The 13,397-nt window shown below is 32.0% G+C and overlaps 2 protein-coding genes across 2 annotated transcripts in view; one reads left to right on the forward strand and one right to left on the reverse strand.

Annotated features, from left to right (window-relative positions):
• twnk (twinkle mtDNA helicase) overlaps positions 1–7,577 on the reverse strand; it is a 52,121-nt gene extending 44,544 nt beyond the window's left edge. Inside the window, exon 1 of the mRNA XM_072912699.1 lies at positions 7,555–7,577. The gene's annotated coding sequence lies outside the window, so the exon portion shown is untranslated. The remainder of the gene's footprint in view (positions 1–7,554) is intronic.
• Positions 61–10,922, forward strand: mrpl43 (mitochondrial ribosomal protein L43). Its single transcript, XM_061932005.2, has 3 exons — positions 61–337; positions 4,934–5,040; positions 10,691–10,922. Exons 1-3 carry the CDS (start codon positions 207–209, stop codon positions 10,903–10,905), a joined length of 453 nt encoding a protein of 150 aa, XP_061787989.2. The 5' UTR covers positions 61–206; the 3' UTR covers positions 10,906–10,922.
• The last annotated feature ends 2,475 nt before the right edge of the window (positions 10,923–13,397 follow it).

Here is a 13,397-nt window from a genome sequence, read left to right on the forward strand (position 1 = left end):
AAAACATTCTTTAGGTGTGGAAGGCATACGAGTCGTGGTTGTACTCGTTTCACCCGAAGTTATATGACTGACGGACCGGATATGGACTCCACCGACCTCTGTGTTTGTCCACTGTTCGCAGTTTGGGTGTTTTTGTGAGTCAGTGAGCTCTCTAGGACATCTTTTAGACATCTTTGTGTGTTCATAGATGTTGTTGGAATAAGAAGATGACTTCCAGAGGGACGCCGAGTCGCTTCCTGAAAAGTGTTCTTCAAAACGGCGTTGGGCGTTACGTTTGTCAGCTCAAGCGCGTCTGCATCCTTTTCTCCAAGAAGGGCCAAAGTTCCTTAGGTGTCAGGTAAAAAACGTCGTTATTTATTTGTATTTAAAGTTTTATGTCAGGTAAATTACTTCTTTATTTGTATTTATTATTTTATGTCAGGTAAATAACTTATTTATTTGTATTTAATTATTATTTTATGTCAAATAAATAACTTATTTATTTGTATTTCATTATTATTTTATGTCAGGTAAATAACTCATTTATTTGTATTTAGCTTATTTATTTGTATTTAGTTATTATTTTATGTCAGGTAAATAACTTCTTTTCGTATTCAATGTTTTATTTTATGTCAGGTAAATAACTTCTTTATTTGTATTTAATCTTTTATTATTTTATGTCAGGTAAATAACTTCTTTGTTTGTATTTAATTATTATTTTATGTCAGATAAATAACTTCATTTGTATTTATTATTTTATGTCAGGTAAATAACTTTATTTGTATTTATTATTTTATGTCAGGTAAATAACTTATTTATTTGTATTTAATCATTTATTATTTTATGTCAGGTAAATAACTTATTTTCGTATTCAATGTTTTATTATTTTATGTCAGGTAAATAACTTCTTTATTTGTATTTAATCTTTTATTATTTTATGTCAGGTAAATAACTTCTTTGTTTGTATTTAATTATTATTTTATGTCAGATAAATAACTTCTTCATTTGTATTTATTATTTTATTATTTTATGTCAGGTAAATAACTTCGTTATTTGTATTTATTATTTTATGTCAGGTAAATAACTTCTTTATTTGTATTTAATCTTTTATTATTTTATGTCAGGTAAATAACTTCGTTATTTGTATAGATTATTTTATGTCAGGTACGGTGAATAACTTCTTTATTTGTATTTAATCTTTTATTATTTTATGTCAGGTAAATAACTCTTTATTTGTATTTAACTTATTTAATTGTATTTAATTATTATTTTATGTCAGGCAAACAACTTCATTTGTATTTATCATTTTATTATTCTATGTCAGGTAAATAACTTCGTTATTTGTATTTATTATTTTATGTCAGGTAAATAACTTTATTTGTATTTAATTATTATTTTATGTCAGGTAAATAACTCATTTATTTATTTGTATTTAATTATTATTTTATGTCAGGTAAATAACGTCTTCATTTGTATTTATTATTTTATGTCAGGTAAATAACTTTATTTGTATTTAATCTTTTATTATTTTATGTCAGGTAAATAACTTCTTTGTTTGTATTTAATTATTATTTTATGTCAGATAAATAACTTCTTCATTTGTATTTATTATTTTATGTCAGGTAAATAACTTCGTTATTTGTATTTATTATTTTATGTCAGGTAAATAACTTCTTTATTTGTATTTAATCTTTTATTATTTTATGTCAGGTAAATAACTTTGTTATGTGTATATATTATTTTATGTCAGGTACGGTGAATAACGTCTTTATTTGTATTTAATCTTTTATTATTTTATGTCAGGTAAATAACTTCTTTATTTGTATTTAACTTATTTAATTGTATTTAATTATTATTTTATGTCAGGCAAATAACTTCATTTGTATTTATCATTTTATTATTCTATGTCAGGTAAATAACTTCGTTATTTGTATTTATTATTTTATGTCAGGTAAATAACTTCTTTATTTGCATTTAATGTTTTATGTCAGGTAAATAACTTTATTTGTATTTAATTATTATTTTATGTCAAATAAATGACTTATTTATTTGTATTTAATTATTATTTCATGTCAGGTAAATAACTTATTTATTTATTTGTATTTAATTATTATTTTGTGTCAGGTAAATAACTCATTTATTTATTTGTATTTAATTATTATTTTATGTCTGGTAAATAACGTCTTCATTTGTATTTATTATTTTATGTCAGGTAAATAACTTCTTTATTTGTATTTAATCTTTTATTATTTTATGTCAGGTAAATAACTTCTTTGTTTGTATTTAATTATTATTTTATGTCAGATAAATAACTTCTTCATTTGTATTTATTATTTTATGTCAGGTAAATAACTTCGTTATTTGTATTTATTATTTTATGTCAGGTAAATAACTTCTTTATTTGTATTTAATCTTTTATTATTTTATGTCAGGTAAATAACTTCGTTATTTGTATATATTATTTTATGTCAGGTACGGTGAATAACTTCTTTATTTGTATTTAATCTTTTATTATTTTATGTCAGGTAAATAACTCTTTATTTGTATTTAACTTATTTAATTGTATTTAATTATTATTTTATGTCAGGCAAACAACTTTATTTGTATTTATCATTTTATTATTCTATGTCAGGTAAATAACTTCGTTATTTGTATTTATTATTTTATGTCAGGTAAATAACTTTATTTGTATTTAATTATTATTTTATGTCAAATAAATAACTTATTTATTTGTATTTAATTATTATTTTATGTCAGGTAAATAACTCATTTATTTATTTGTATTTAATTATTATTTTATGTCAGGTAAATAACGTCTTCATTTGTATTTATTATTTTATGTCAGGTAAATAACTTCGTTATTTGTATTTATTATTTTATGTCAGGTAAATAACTTCTTTATTTGTATTTAATCTTTTATTATTTTATGTCAGGTAAATAACTTTGTTATTTGTATACCGGTATATTATTTTATGTCAGGTACGGTGAATAACGTCTTTATTTGTATTTAATCTTTTATTATTTTATGTCAGGTAAATAACTTCTTTATTTGTATTTAACTTATTTAATTGTATTTAATTATTATTTTATGTCAGGCAAATAACTTCATTTGTATTTATCATTTTATTATTCTATGTCAGGTAAATAACTTTGTTATTTGTATTTATTATTTTATGTCAGGTAAATAACTTCTTTATTTGCATTTAATGTTTGTCAGGTAAATAACTTTATTTGTATTTAATTATTATTTTATGTCAAATAAATGACTTATTTATTTGTATTTAATTATTGTTTCATGTCAGGTAAATAACTTATTTATTTATTTGTATTTAATTATTATTTTATGTCAGGTAAATAACTCATTTATTTATTTGTATTTAATTATTATTTTATGTCTGGTAAATAACTTCTTCATTTGTATTTATTATTTTATGTCAGGTAAATAACTTCTTTATTTGTATTTAATCTTTTATTATTTTATGTCAGGTAAATAACTTCGTTATTTGTATTTATTATTTTATGTCAGGTACGGTGAATAACTTCTTTATTTGTATTTAATCTTTTATTATTTTATGTCAGGTAAATAACTTCTTTATTTGTATTTAACTTATTTATTTGTATTTAATTATTATTTTATGTCGGGTAAATAACTTCTTCATTTGTATTTATTATTTTATGTCAGGTAAATAACTTTATTTGTATTTTTTATTTTATGTCGGGTAAATAACTTCTTCATTTGTATTTAATATTCTATGTCAGGTAAATAACTTTGTTATTTGTATTTTTTATTTTATGTCGGGTAAATACTGTAACTTCTTTATTTGTATTTAATCTACTTTTTTATGTCAGGTAAATAACTTCTTTATTTGTATTTAATCTTTTATTATTTTATGTCAGGTAAATAACTTCTTTATTTGTATTTAATATTTTATTATTTTATGTCAGGTAAATTAACAATTTGTATTTAATGTTTTGTTATTTTATGTCAGGCAAATAAACAACAACTTCTTTATTTGTATTCAATGTGTTAATATTCGGTCTCCCCGAGGGGGGGGGGGGGGTTACCCACATATGCGGTCCTCTCCAAGGTTTCTCATAGTCATTCACATCGACGTCCCACTGGGGTGAGTTTTTCCTTGCCCTTATGTGGGCTCTGTACCGAGGATGTTGTTGTGGCTTGTGCAGCCCTTTGAGACACTTGTGATTCAGGGCTGTATAAATAAACTTTGATTGATTGATTGATTATTTCTATTCTTTAAGTATTTTATTATTTGATGTCAGGTAAACAACAACAACTTGTTTCATTTTATGAAATATATTATTTTATATCAGGTAAATAAACAATAACCTGTTTCTTTTCTTTCAAAATGTTATCGTTTTGTGTGAGTAAAACAACAACAAATATTTTATTATTTTATGTCAGGTAAATAACTGTTTTTTCTTTCAATATTTTATTATTTTGTGTCAGATAAACAACAACAACTTGTTTCATTTAATTCAATATTTTATTATTTTATGTCAGTTAAACCACAACTTGTTTATAGTCTTTCAATATTTTACAGTTTTATGTCAGGTAAACAACTACTTGTTTATTTTTCATTTAATATTGTAATTTTATGCCATAACAAATTGATTATTATCATCCAATATTTGACTATTTTATGTCAGGTAAACAACAACAAATTGATTATTGTCATTCAATATGTTATTATTTTATGTCAGGTAAACACCAAGAAATTGATTATTATCATCCAATATGTTATTATTTTATGGCAGGTAAACAACAACTCGTTTCTTTTCATTCAGTATTTTACCATTTTTACCATGTTTGTTTTTCCTGGCTGTCAGGTAAACATTATTGTCTTGTAATATTTGATTATTTCACGTTTGAGGTGAACAAGAAGTTGTTTTTGTTCATGTGATATTTGACCATTGTTTGTTTGTTTGTACGTAGGGACTTCATTGAAGATGGCGTGGTGGATTATGCCAAGAAGAACCCTGGCACGGTGGTCTACGTGTCGCCTCAGCCATGTTTGAAACCCAGGATCATAGCAGAATATTGTAAGTCCTGTTGTTGATATCATTGTGTTTATTATATTGTTGAAACAAGTACCGTATTTTTCGGACTATAAATTGCAGTTTTTTTCATAGTTTGGCCGGGGGTGCGACTTACCGTATATTCAGGAGCGACTTATGTGTGAAATGATGAACACATTAGCGTAAAATATCAAATAATATTTATCTCATTCGCGTAAGAGACTAGACGTATAAGATTTCAAGGGATTTAGCGATTAGGAGTGACAGATTGTTTGGTAAACGTATAGCATGTTCTATATGTTATAGTTATTTGAATGACTCTTACCATAATATGTTACGTTAACATACCAGTTGCTTATTTATGCCTTGTCAGAGTTTGTTGGTGACGAACCCCAAGATGCAGAGATGGCGGCAGGCTTGGTACAAGAAAACATGATTTAATTTAACACTATGGCAAAAAAACAAACAAAAGGGTACAGACAGAAGGCGCGCACAAGGCGGAGAAAAAAACTTGGCTATGAACTAAAATAGCACAAAGGCTAACTGTCGACAAGAAACAAAAACACTTACTGTGACACGAAGGAACTATGACATGAGCAGAGTGAACATAAGTAGACAGTAGTGATGGGTCCGGCAACACCAATGCATCGGCGCATGCGTCGAGCTCATAGAGCGAAACCCTGTGTCGGTGCGCGTACCGCTTTTAGAAAGTCACGTGACCGATCATGAGCTGTTTTGGTCACGTGACCGATACGCCAACTGTGTCGCACTGACGCCTCCTCTGTGCCCTGTGAGCGGCTCTTTTCTACAGCCGGAGAAATAATAACTAAGAAGAGAAATCGTCTAAAATGTAATACGTTGGAAAAACTTTTTCTTTTTTTTTAATAAAAATGTGTAAAAAAATAAAATTAAAACAATTCCCAGTCCACAATCATCCACAACACGTTCTCTTAGATTTCCATGTTATGATACATGTTCACATTATTTATTGACTGTATCTAAAAAAGATAAAACTATATTTTTATTTAAATGAAGATATGAAATAATCCTAAATGAAATATTTATATTATTGTATATACTAGGGCAGGGGTCACCAACGCGGTGCCCGCGGTCACCAGGTAGCCCGTAAGGACCAGATCAGTCTGTTCTAAAAATAGCTCAAAGAGCAGCACTTACCAGTGAGCTGCCTCTATTTTTTAAATGTTATTTATTTACTAGCAAGCTGGTCTCTCTTTGCTCGACATTTTTAATTCTAAAAGGGACAAAACTCAAATAGAATTTGAAAATCCAAGAAAATATTTTAAAGACTTGGTCTTCACTTGGAATAAGCGGTAGAAAATGGATGGATGGATGGGTCTTCACTTGTTTAAATAAATTCATTTATTTTTTACTTTGCTTCTTATTACTTTTAGAAATACAATTTTAGAGAAAAAATACAACCTTAAAAATGATTTTAGGATTTTTAAACAAATATACCTTTTTACCTTTTAAATGTCTTCCTCTTCTTTCCTGACAATTTAAATCAATGTTCAAGTAAAAAAAAAAAATTTTATAATAAAGAATAATAAATATTTTAGCTTCTGTTTTTTTGGACGAAGAATATTTGTGAAATATTTCTTCAAACTTACTAGGATTAAAATTCAAAACAATTATTCTGGCAAATTTAGAAAATCTGTAGAATCAAATTTAAATCTTATTTCAAAGTATTTTGAATTTCTTTTAAAATTGTTGTTCTGAAAAATCTAGAAGAAATACTGATTTGTCTTTGTTAGAAATATAGCTTGGTCCAATTTGTTAAATATTCAAACAAAGTGCAGATTGGATTTTAACCAATTTAAAACATGTCATCAAAATTCGAAAATGTATCTTAATCAGGAAAAATGACTAATGATGTTCCATAAATTTTTTTTTTTAATTTTTTCAAAAAGATTCAAATAAGCTAATTTTTCTCTTCTTTTTGTCGCTTGAATTTTGAATTTTAAAGAGTCGAAATTGAAGATAAACTATGTTTCAAAATTTTATTTTAATTTTTTTCGTGTTTTCTCCTCTTTTAAACCGTTCAATTAAGTGTTTTTTTCATCATTTATTCTCTACAAAAAACCTTCCGTAAAAGGGAAAAAAAATGTACGACGGAATGACAGACAGAAATACCCATTTTTTTATATATATAAATGTATTTATTTAGCTATTCTTGTTTAAATCACACTTACGTGTAACTTACAAATGACAATATATTTATTTATTTAAGTGTGTATCAAACTGGTAGCCCTTCGCATTAATCAGTACCCAAGAAGTAGTTTTTGCTTTCAAAAAGGTTGGTGACCCCTGTACTAGGGCATCAAATCAGTGTCAGTTGAGTCGGTCCATAGGTTGCCTGTAGGGATTTTTAATGTCCAGCAGATGTCAGTATTTAGTCACACAGTATCGACACAGTTTTGCAATGTGTCGAAACGCTTCATCACGCCTCATCAACCCATCACTATCTATGAACTAAAATAGCACAAAGGCTAACTGTCGACAAGAAACAAAAACACTTACCGTGACACGAAGGAACTATGACATGAGCAGAGTGAACCAAAGTAGACAGAGCTACAACGACAAGTATTATGACAGGTAGTAGTGACAATGACAATAATCCAGCACTGACTGGAGGGTTTAAATAGCAGCTGGCTGATTGACAGCAGGTGTGGCCAGGTGCAAATCAGCCGCAGCTGAGGGGAAGCAGCACTCAGGGAGACAATGAGGAAATAACCAAAATAAGAGCGTTGACAGGAAATGACTAAAACTTGACCAAACTGTCAGGGACAAGCCTGACATGCCTCATATAACGTACACTTATTCAGCCTGTTGTTCACTATTCTTCATTTATTTTAAATTGCCTTTTAAATGTCTATTCTTGCTGTTGGCTTTTATCAAATACATTCCCACAAAAATGCGACTTATACTCCAGTGCGACTTATATATGTTTTTTTCCTTCTTTATTGTGCATTTTCAGCCGGTGCGACTTATACTCCGGAGCGACTTATACTCCGAAAAATACGGTAGTAGGACTCTTGACATGTTAAATGTCGGTCCAGCTAGCAGAGTTAGCATACTTCCAAGAGTGCACAAAGTAACACAATCCATTATTTTTAGCTCGACATATGCAGATTTAGCTAAAACGCTAGCATAAAAAGGGGAAATTAGCATACTTCTAAGATGGCGCCAGGTAAAGATATCCATGATTATAAGATTCATGTTGGCAAAATTCTAGCATAAAGGGTTAGCATGCTAACAGGGGAACAGCTATCATACTTAGAATATAATGCCAAGTAACACAATCCATGACTGTTAGGGTAAAAAGTACAAAATCTAAATGCTAGCATAAACCGTTAGTGGTGGCAGAGGTGGACGAGCTGATGGACGAGTAGGACAGCGGGAAGTTAGCATGCTAACAGCTTATATTAACGTGCTAAAGGGGAACATCTGGCACACTTTTAAAATTGTGCCAAGTCACAGAATCCACGATTCTTAGGTTGAAAACGTATCAAATTCGCTAAAATGCTAGCAATGTGAGTGTTAGCATATTAAGAAGAGGCATGCTAACATGTGATCACGCTAACATTAGCATGTTAACAGCTAATATTAACATGCTAAAGGGGAACATCTGGCACACTTTTAAAATTGAGGCAAGTCACGGAATCCACAATTCTCAGGTTGAAAAGTATCAAATTTGCTAAAATGCTAGCAATGTTAGCATATTAAAATGAGGCATACTAACATGTGAACATTAGCATGCTAACGGTGGAATAACTAACATACTTTTAAGATGGCGCCAAGTACCAAAATTCATGAATATTAGGTACAAATGTATACAATTTATAAAATTGTTAGCATAGAATGTTAGCATAGTAATGTTAGCATGTTAATGTTAGCATGGCAACAGCTAGCATACCTTCAAGATGGCACTGAGTAAGGAAATCCATGATTATTAGGTGAAGAGGTCCAAAATGAGCTCAAATGCTAGCATAGAGCATTAGCATAGTACTGTTAGCATAGAGCATTAGCATAGTACTGTTAGCATAGTACAGCTATCACACAGGTGTGTAAAATGGCGGGTATTGAACATGTGTGTGTGATCCTCCAGTAAACAATGAACATGTGTGTGATCCTCCAGTAAACAATGAACATGTGTGTGATCCTCCAGTAAACAATGAACATGTGTGTGTGATCCTCCAGTAAACAATGAACATGTGTGTGATCCTCCAGTAAACAATGAACATGTGTGTGATCCTCCAGTAAACAATGAACATGTGTGTGTGATCCTCCAGTAAACAATGAACATGTGTGTGATCCTCCAGTAAACAATGAACATGTGTGTGATCCTCCAGTAAACAATGAACATGTGTGTGATCCTCCAGTAAACAATGAACATGTGTGTGATCCTCCAGTGAACAATGAACATGTGTGTGTGATCCTCCAGTGAACACTGAACATGTGTGTGATCCTCCAGTAAACAATGAACATGTGTGTGATCCTCCAGTGAACAATGAACATGTGTGTGATCCTCCAGTGAACAATGAACATGTGTGTGATCCTCCAGTAAACAATGAACATGTGTGTGATCCTCCAGTAAACAATGAACATGTGTGTGATCCTCCAGTAAACAATGAACATGTGTGTGATCCTCCAGTAAACAATGAACATGTGTGTGATCCTCCAGTAAACAATGAACATGTGTGTGTGATCCTCCAGTGAACAATGAACATGTGTGTGATCCTCCAGTGAACAATGAACATGTGTGTGATCCTCCAGTAAACAATGAACATGTGTGTGATCCTCCAGTAAACAATGAACATGTGTGTGATCCTCCAGTAAACAATGAACATGTGTGTGATCCTCCAGTGAACAATGAACATGTGTGTGATCCTCCAGTAAACAATGAACATGTGTGTGATCCTCCAGTGAACAATGAACATGTGTGTGATCCTCCAGTAAACAATGAACATGTGTGTGATCCTCCAGTGAACAATGAACATGTGTGTGATCCTCCAGTAAACAATGAACATGTGTGTGATCCTCCAGTAAACAATGAACATGTGTGTGATCCTCCAGTAAACAATGAACATGTGTGTGATCCTCCAGTAAACAATGAACATGTGTGTGATCCTCCAGTAAACAATGAACATGTGTGTGATCCTCCAGTAAACAATGAACATGTGTGTGATCCTCCAGTAAACAATGAACATGTGTGTGTGTGATCCTCCAGTAAGTGAACAATGAACATGTGTGTGATCCTCCAGTAAACAATGAACATGTGTGTGATCCTCCAGTAAACAATGAACATGTGTGTGATCCTCCAGTAAACAATGAACATGTGTGTCATCCTCCAGTAAACAATGAACATGTGTGTGATCCTCCAGTAAACAATGAACATGTGTGTGATCCTCCAGTGAACAATGAACATGTGTGTGATCCTCCAGTAAACAATGAACATGTGTGTGTGATCCTCCAGTAAACAATGAACATGTGTGTGATCCTCCAGTAAACAATGAACATGTGTGTGATCCTCCAGTGAACAATGAACATGTGTGTGATCCTCCAGTAAACAATGAACATGTGTGTGATCCTCCAGTGAACAATGAACATGTGTGTGATCCTCCAGTGAACAATGAACATGTGTGTGATCCTCCAGTAAACGGCAGTGTGAGGACAGAGATTGTGTCGACTAAAACGTCCTCCCAGATCTCAGAGCTCCTGACCAAGTTGACCAACCAGTCGGGTCTGGACGTGATCCGCCTCCGCAAGCCCTTCCACACGGACACACCCAGCATCCAGGGCCTGTGGCACCCCTTCACCAACCGTTTCTCCACCGCGCCGCCCAGCGTGACAACAAAGGAAGTGAAATAAAGGAAATGTTCTTGCTACTGTTTGTTCGTCTTTCTTTGCTCAACAAAGTTTTTACTGTGCTAACTACAATTGTCACGCTAATTGCTAGCTGACACCTAGCGCGATAATCGCTAGCTGGAAACTATCACGCTAATTGCACATTGATCACCAGCTGAAGCGCTAATCGCTAGCTGGAAACTCACATGCTAATTGTTAATTGGCTTTTTGCATGTTAGTCAATAGCTGGAAACTGCTGCTAGAATTGCTAACTGCTAGCTGACAACTACTGTGCTAATCACTAGAAACAAAAACTAAACAAACAGTATTCTGTAGCTGGACACTTGCCAATTAATGTGCTAGGTATATATATATATATATATATACATATATATATATATATATCAGTGACGTGCAGTCACTAGAGGCAGGTGAGGCGGGGCCTCATGTGCCATCATGGAAAGAAAAAAAATGAATTAAATTGTTATATGTATCCAGTGATTATACTATAAAGTTATTTTCCATTTAACTTCACCAGTTTTAGATTATTTTTTATTCAAAATCGCTGAATTTTCACATTTTCCATTCAAATACTGAGAAGAGACTTGCGGTGAGGCAGCCGTTTTATGATCGCTCAGCACAAGAAATACGTTACACACATACAGTTGTTGACAAAATACACTGTACATTATATACCTCAGCTAACTAAACTATGGAAATGTATAATATAATTCATATAGCAATACAGTCTCACTGCACAGCAGGCCAGCAGTTAGCCGAGTCATTGCGCAATCCATGTTGAGGCACAACTGGCTGCTGCCTCACCGCAAGTCTCTTCTCAGTATTTGAACAGCAAATGTGAAAATTCAGCGATTTTGAATAAAAAATAATCTAAAACTGGTGAAGTTAAATGGAAAATAACTTTATAGTATAATCACTGGATACATATAACAATTTAATTCATTTTTTTTTCTTTTTACATTTTTTATCTTTCCATGATGGCAGGTGAGGCCCCGCCTCACCTGCCTCTAGTGACTGCACGTCACTGAAAATAAGTATGGTGCCAGTATGCTGTTTTTTTTCAATAAAATACTGGAAAGGATAGAAATGTAGTTTGTCTCTTTTATCCGATTATTAATCAATTAATCAAAGTAATAATCGACAGATTAATTGATTATCAAATTAATCGTTAGTTGCAGCCCTAGTGTATATATATATATATATATATATATATATATATATATATATATATATATATATATATATATATATATATATATGTATATATATATATATATATATACATATAACTGGAATGTTACTGTAAAAATAAAAGTGGTACTGTTTTTCTATTTACAGTAATGCACTGTAAAAAACAAATAAAAAAACATCCCCCCCGAAAAACAATTTAAAAAAAAATTACTCGAGGATTTACAAAAAAAATCTTGTAGGTCAATCACTAGAATTTTACTGTAAAATAAGAGGTACTGTTTTTCTCTTTACAGTAATAAACTGACTTTAGGATTTACAAAGAAAACAACAAACTTGTAGGTCAATCACTAAAATTTTACTGTCAAAAAAATTGCACTGTCAAAACAACCATGGTAGTTTTGTGGCCACCATTTTGAACAAAAGGTAACTTACAGTAATTCTGTTAAAAAACCAAAACAAAACACTAAGAATCTGACAACTTTTTAACGGTCAAATCTACACATTGTTATCACTAAGACAACAGAAGTATCAAGTCATGATAAAGCAAGGGTGTCCAAACTGTGGCCTTTTTCTGTCATTTCTTAATGGCCGATACATGATCACATGTACCTGTGTCGGTCCATCTGACTTCTGGAGGAGTGATATCGTCATGATCGCATGGACCTGTGTCGGTCCATCTGACTTCTGGAGGAGTGATATCGACATGATCGCATGGACCTGTGTCGGTCCATCTGACTTCTGGAGGAGTGATATCGACATGATCACATGGACCTGTGTCGGTCCATCTGACTTCTGGAGGAGTGATATCGACATGATCGCATGCACCTGTGTCGGTCCATCTGACTTCTGGAGGAGTGATATCGACATGATCACATGGACCTGTGTCGGTCCATCTGACTTCTGGAGGAGTGATATCGTCATGATCGCATGGACCTGTGTCGGTCCATCTGACTTCTGGAGGAGTCATATCGACATGATCACATGGACCTGTGTCGGTCCATCTGACTTCTGGAGGAGTGATATCGACATGATCACATGAACCTGTGTCGGTCCATCTGACTTCTGGAGGAGTGATATCGACATGATCGCATGCACCTGTGTCGGTCCATCTGACTTCTGGAGGAGTGATATCGACATGATCACATGGACCTGTGTCGGTCCATCTGACTTCTGGAGGAGTGATATCGACATGATCGCATGGACCTGTGTCGGTCCATCTGACTTCTGGAGGAGTGATATCGACATGATCGCATGGACCTGTGTCGGTCCATCTGACTTCTGGAGGAGTGATATCGACATGATCA

The sequence above is a fragment of the Nerophis lumbriciformis genome, linkage group LG39 (genome assembly GCF_033978685.3).
Source record: "Nerophis lumbriciformis linkage group LG39, RoL_Nlum_v2.1, whole genome shotgun sequence".
Lineage (NCBI taxonomy): Eukaryota > Metazoa > Chordata > Actinopteri > Syngnathiformes > Syngnathidae > Nerophis > Nerophis lumbriciformis.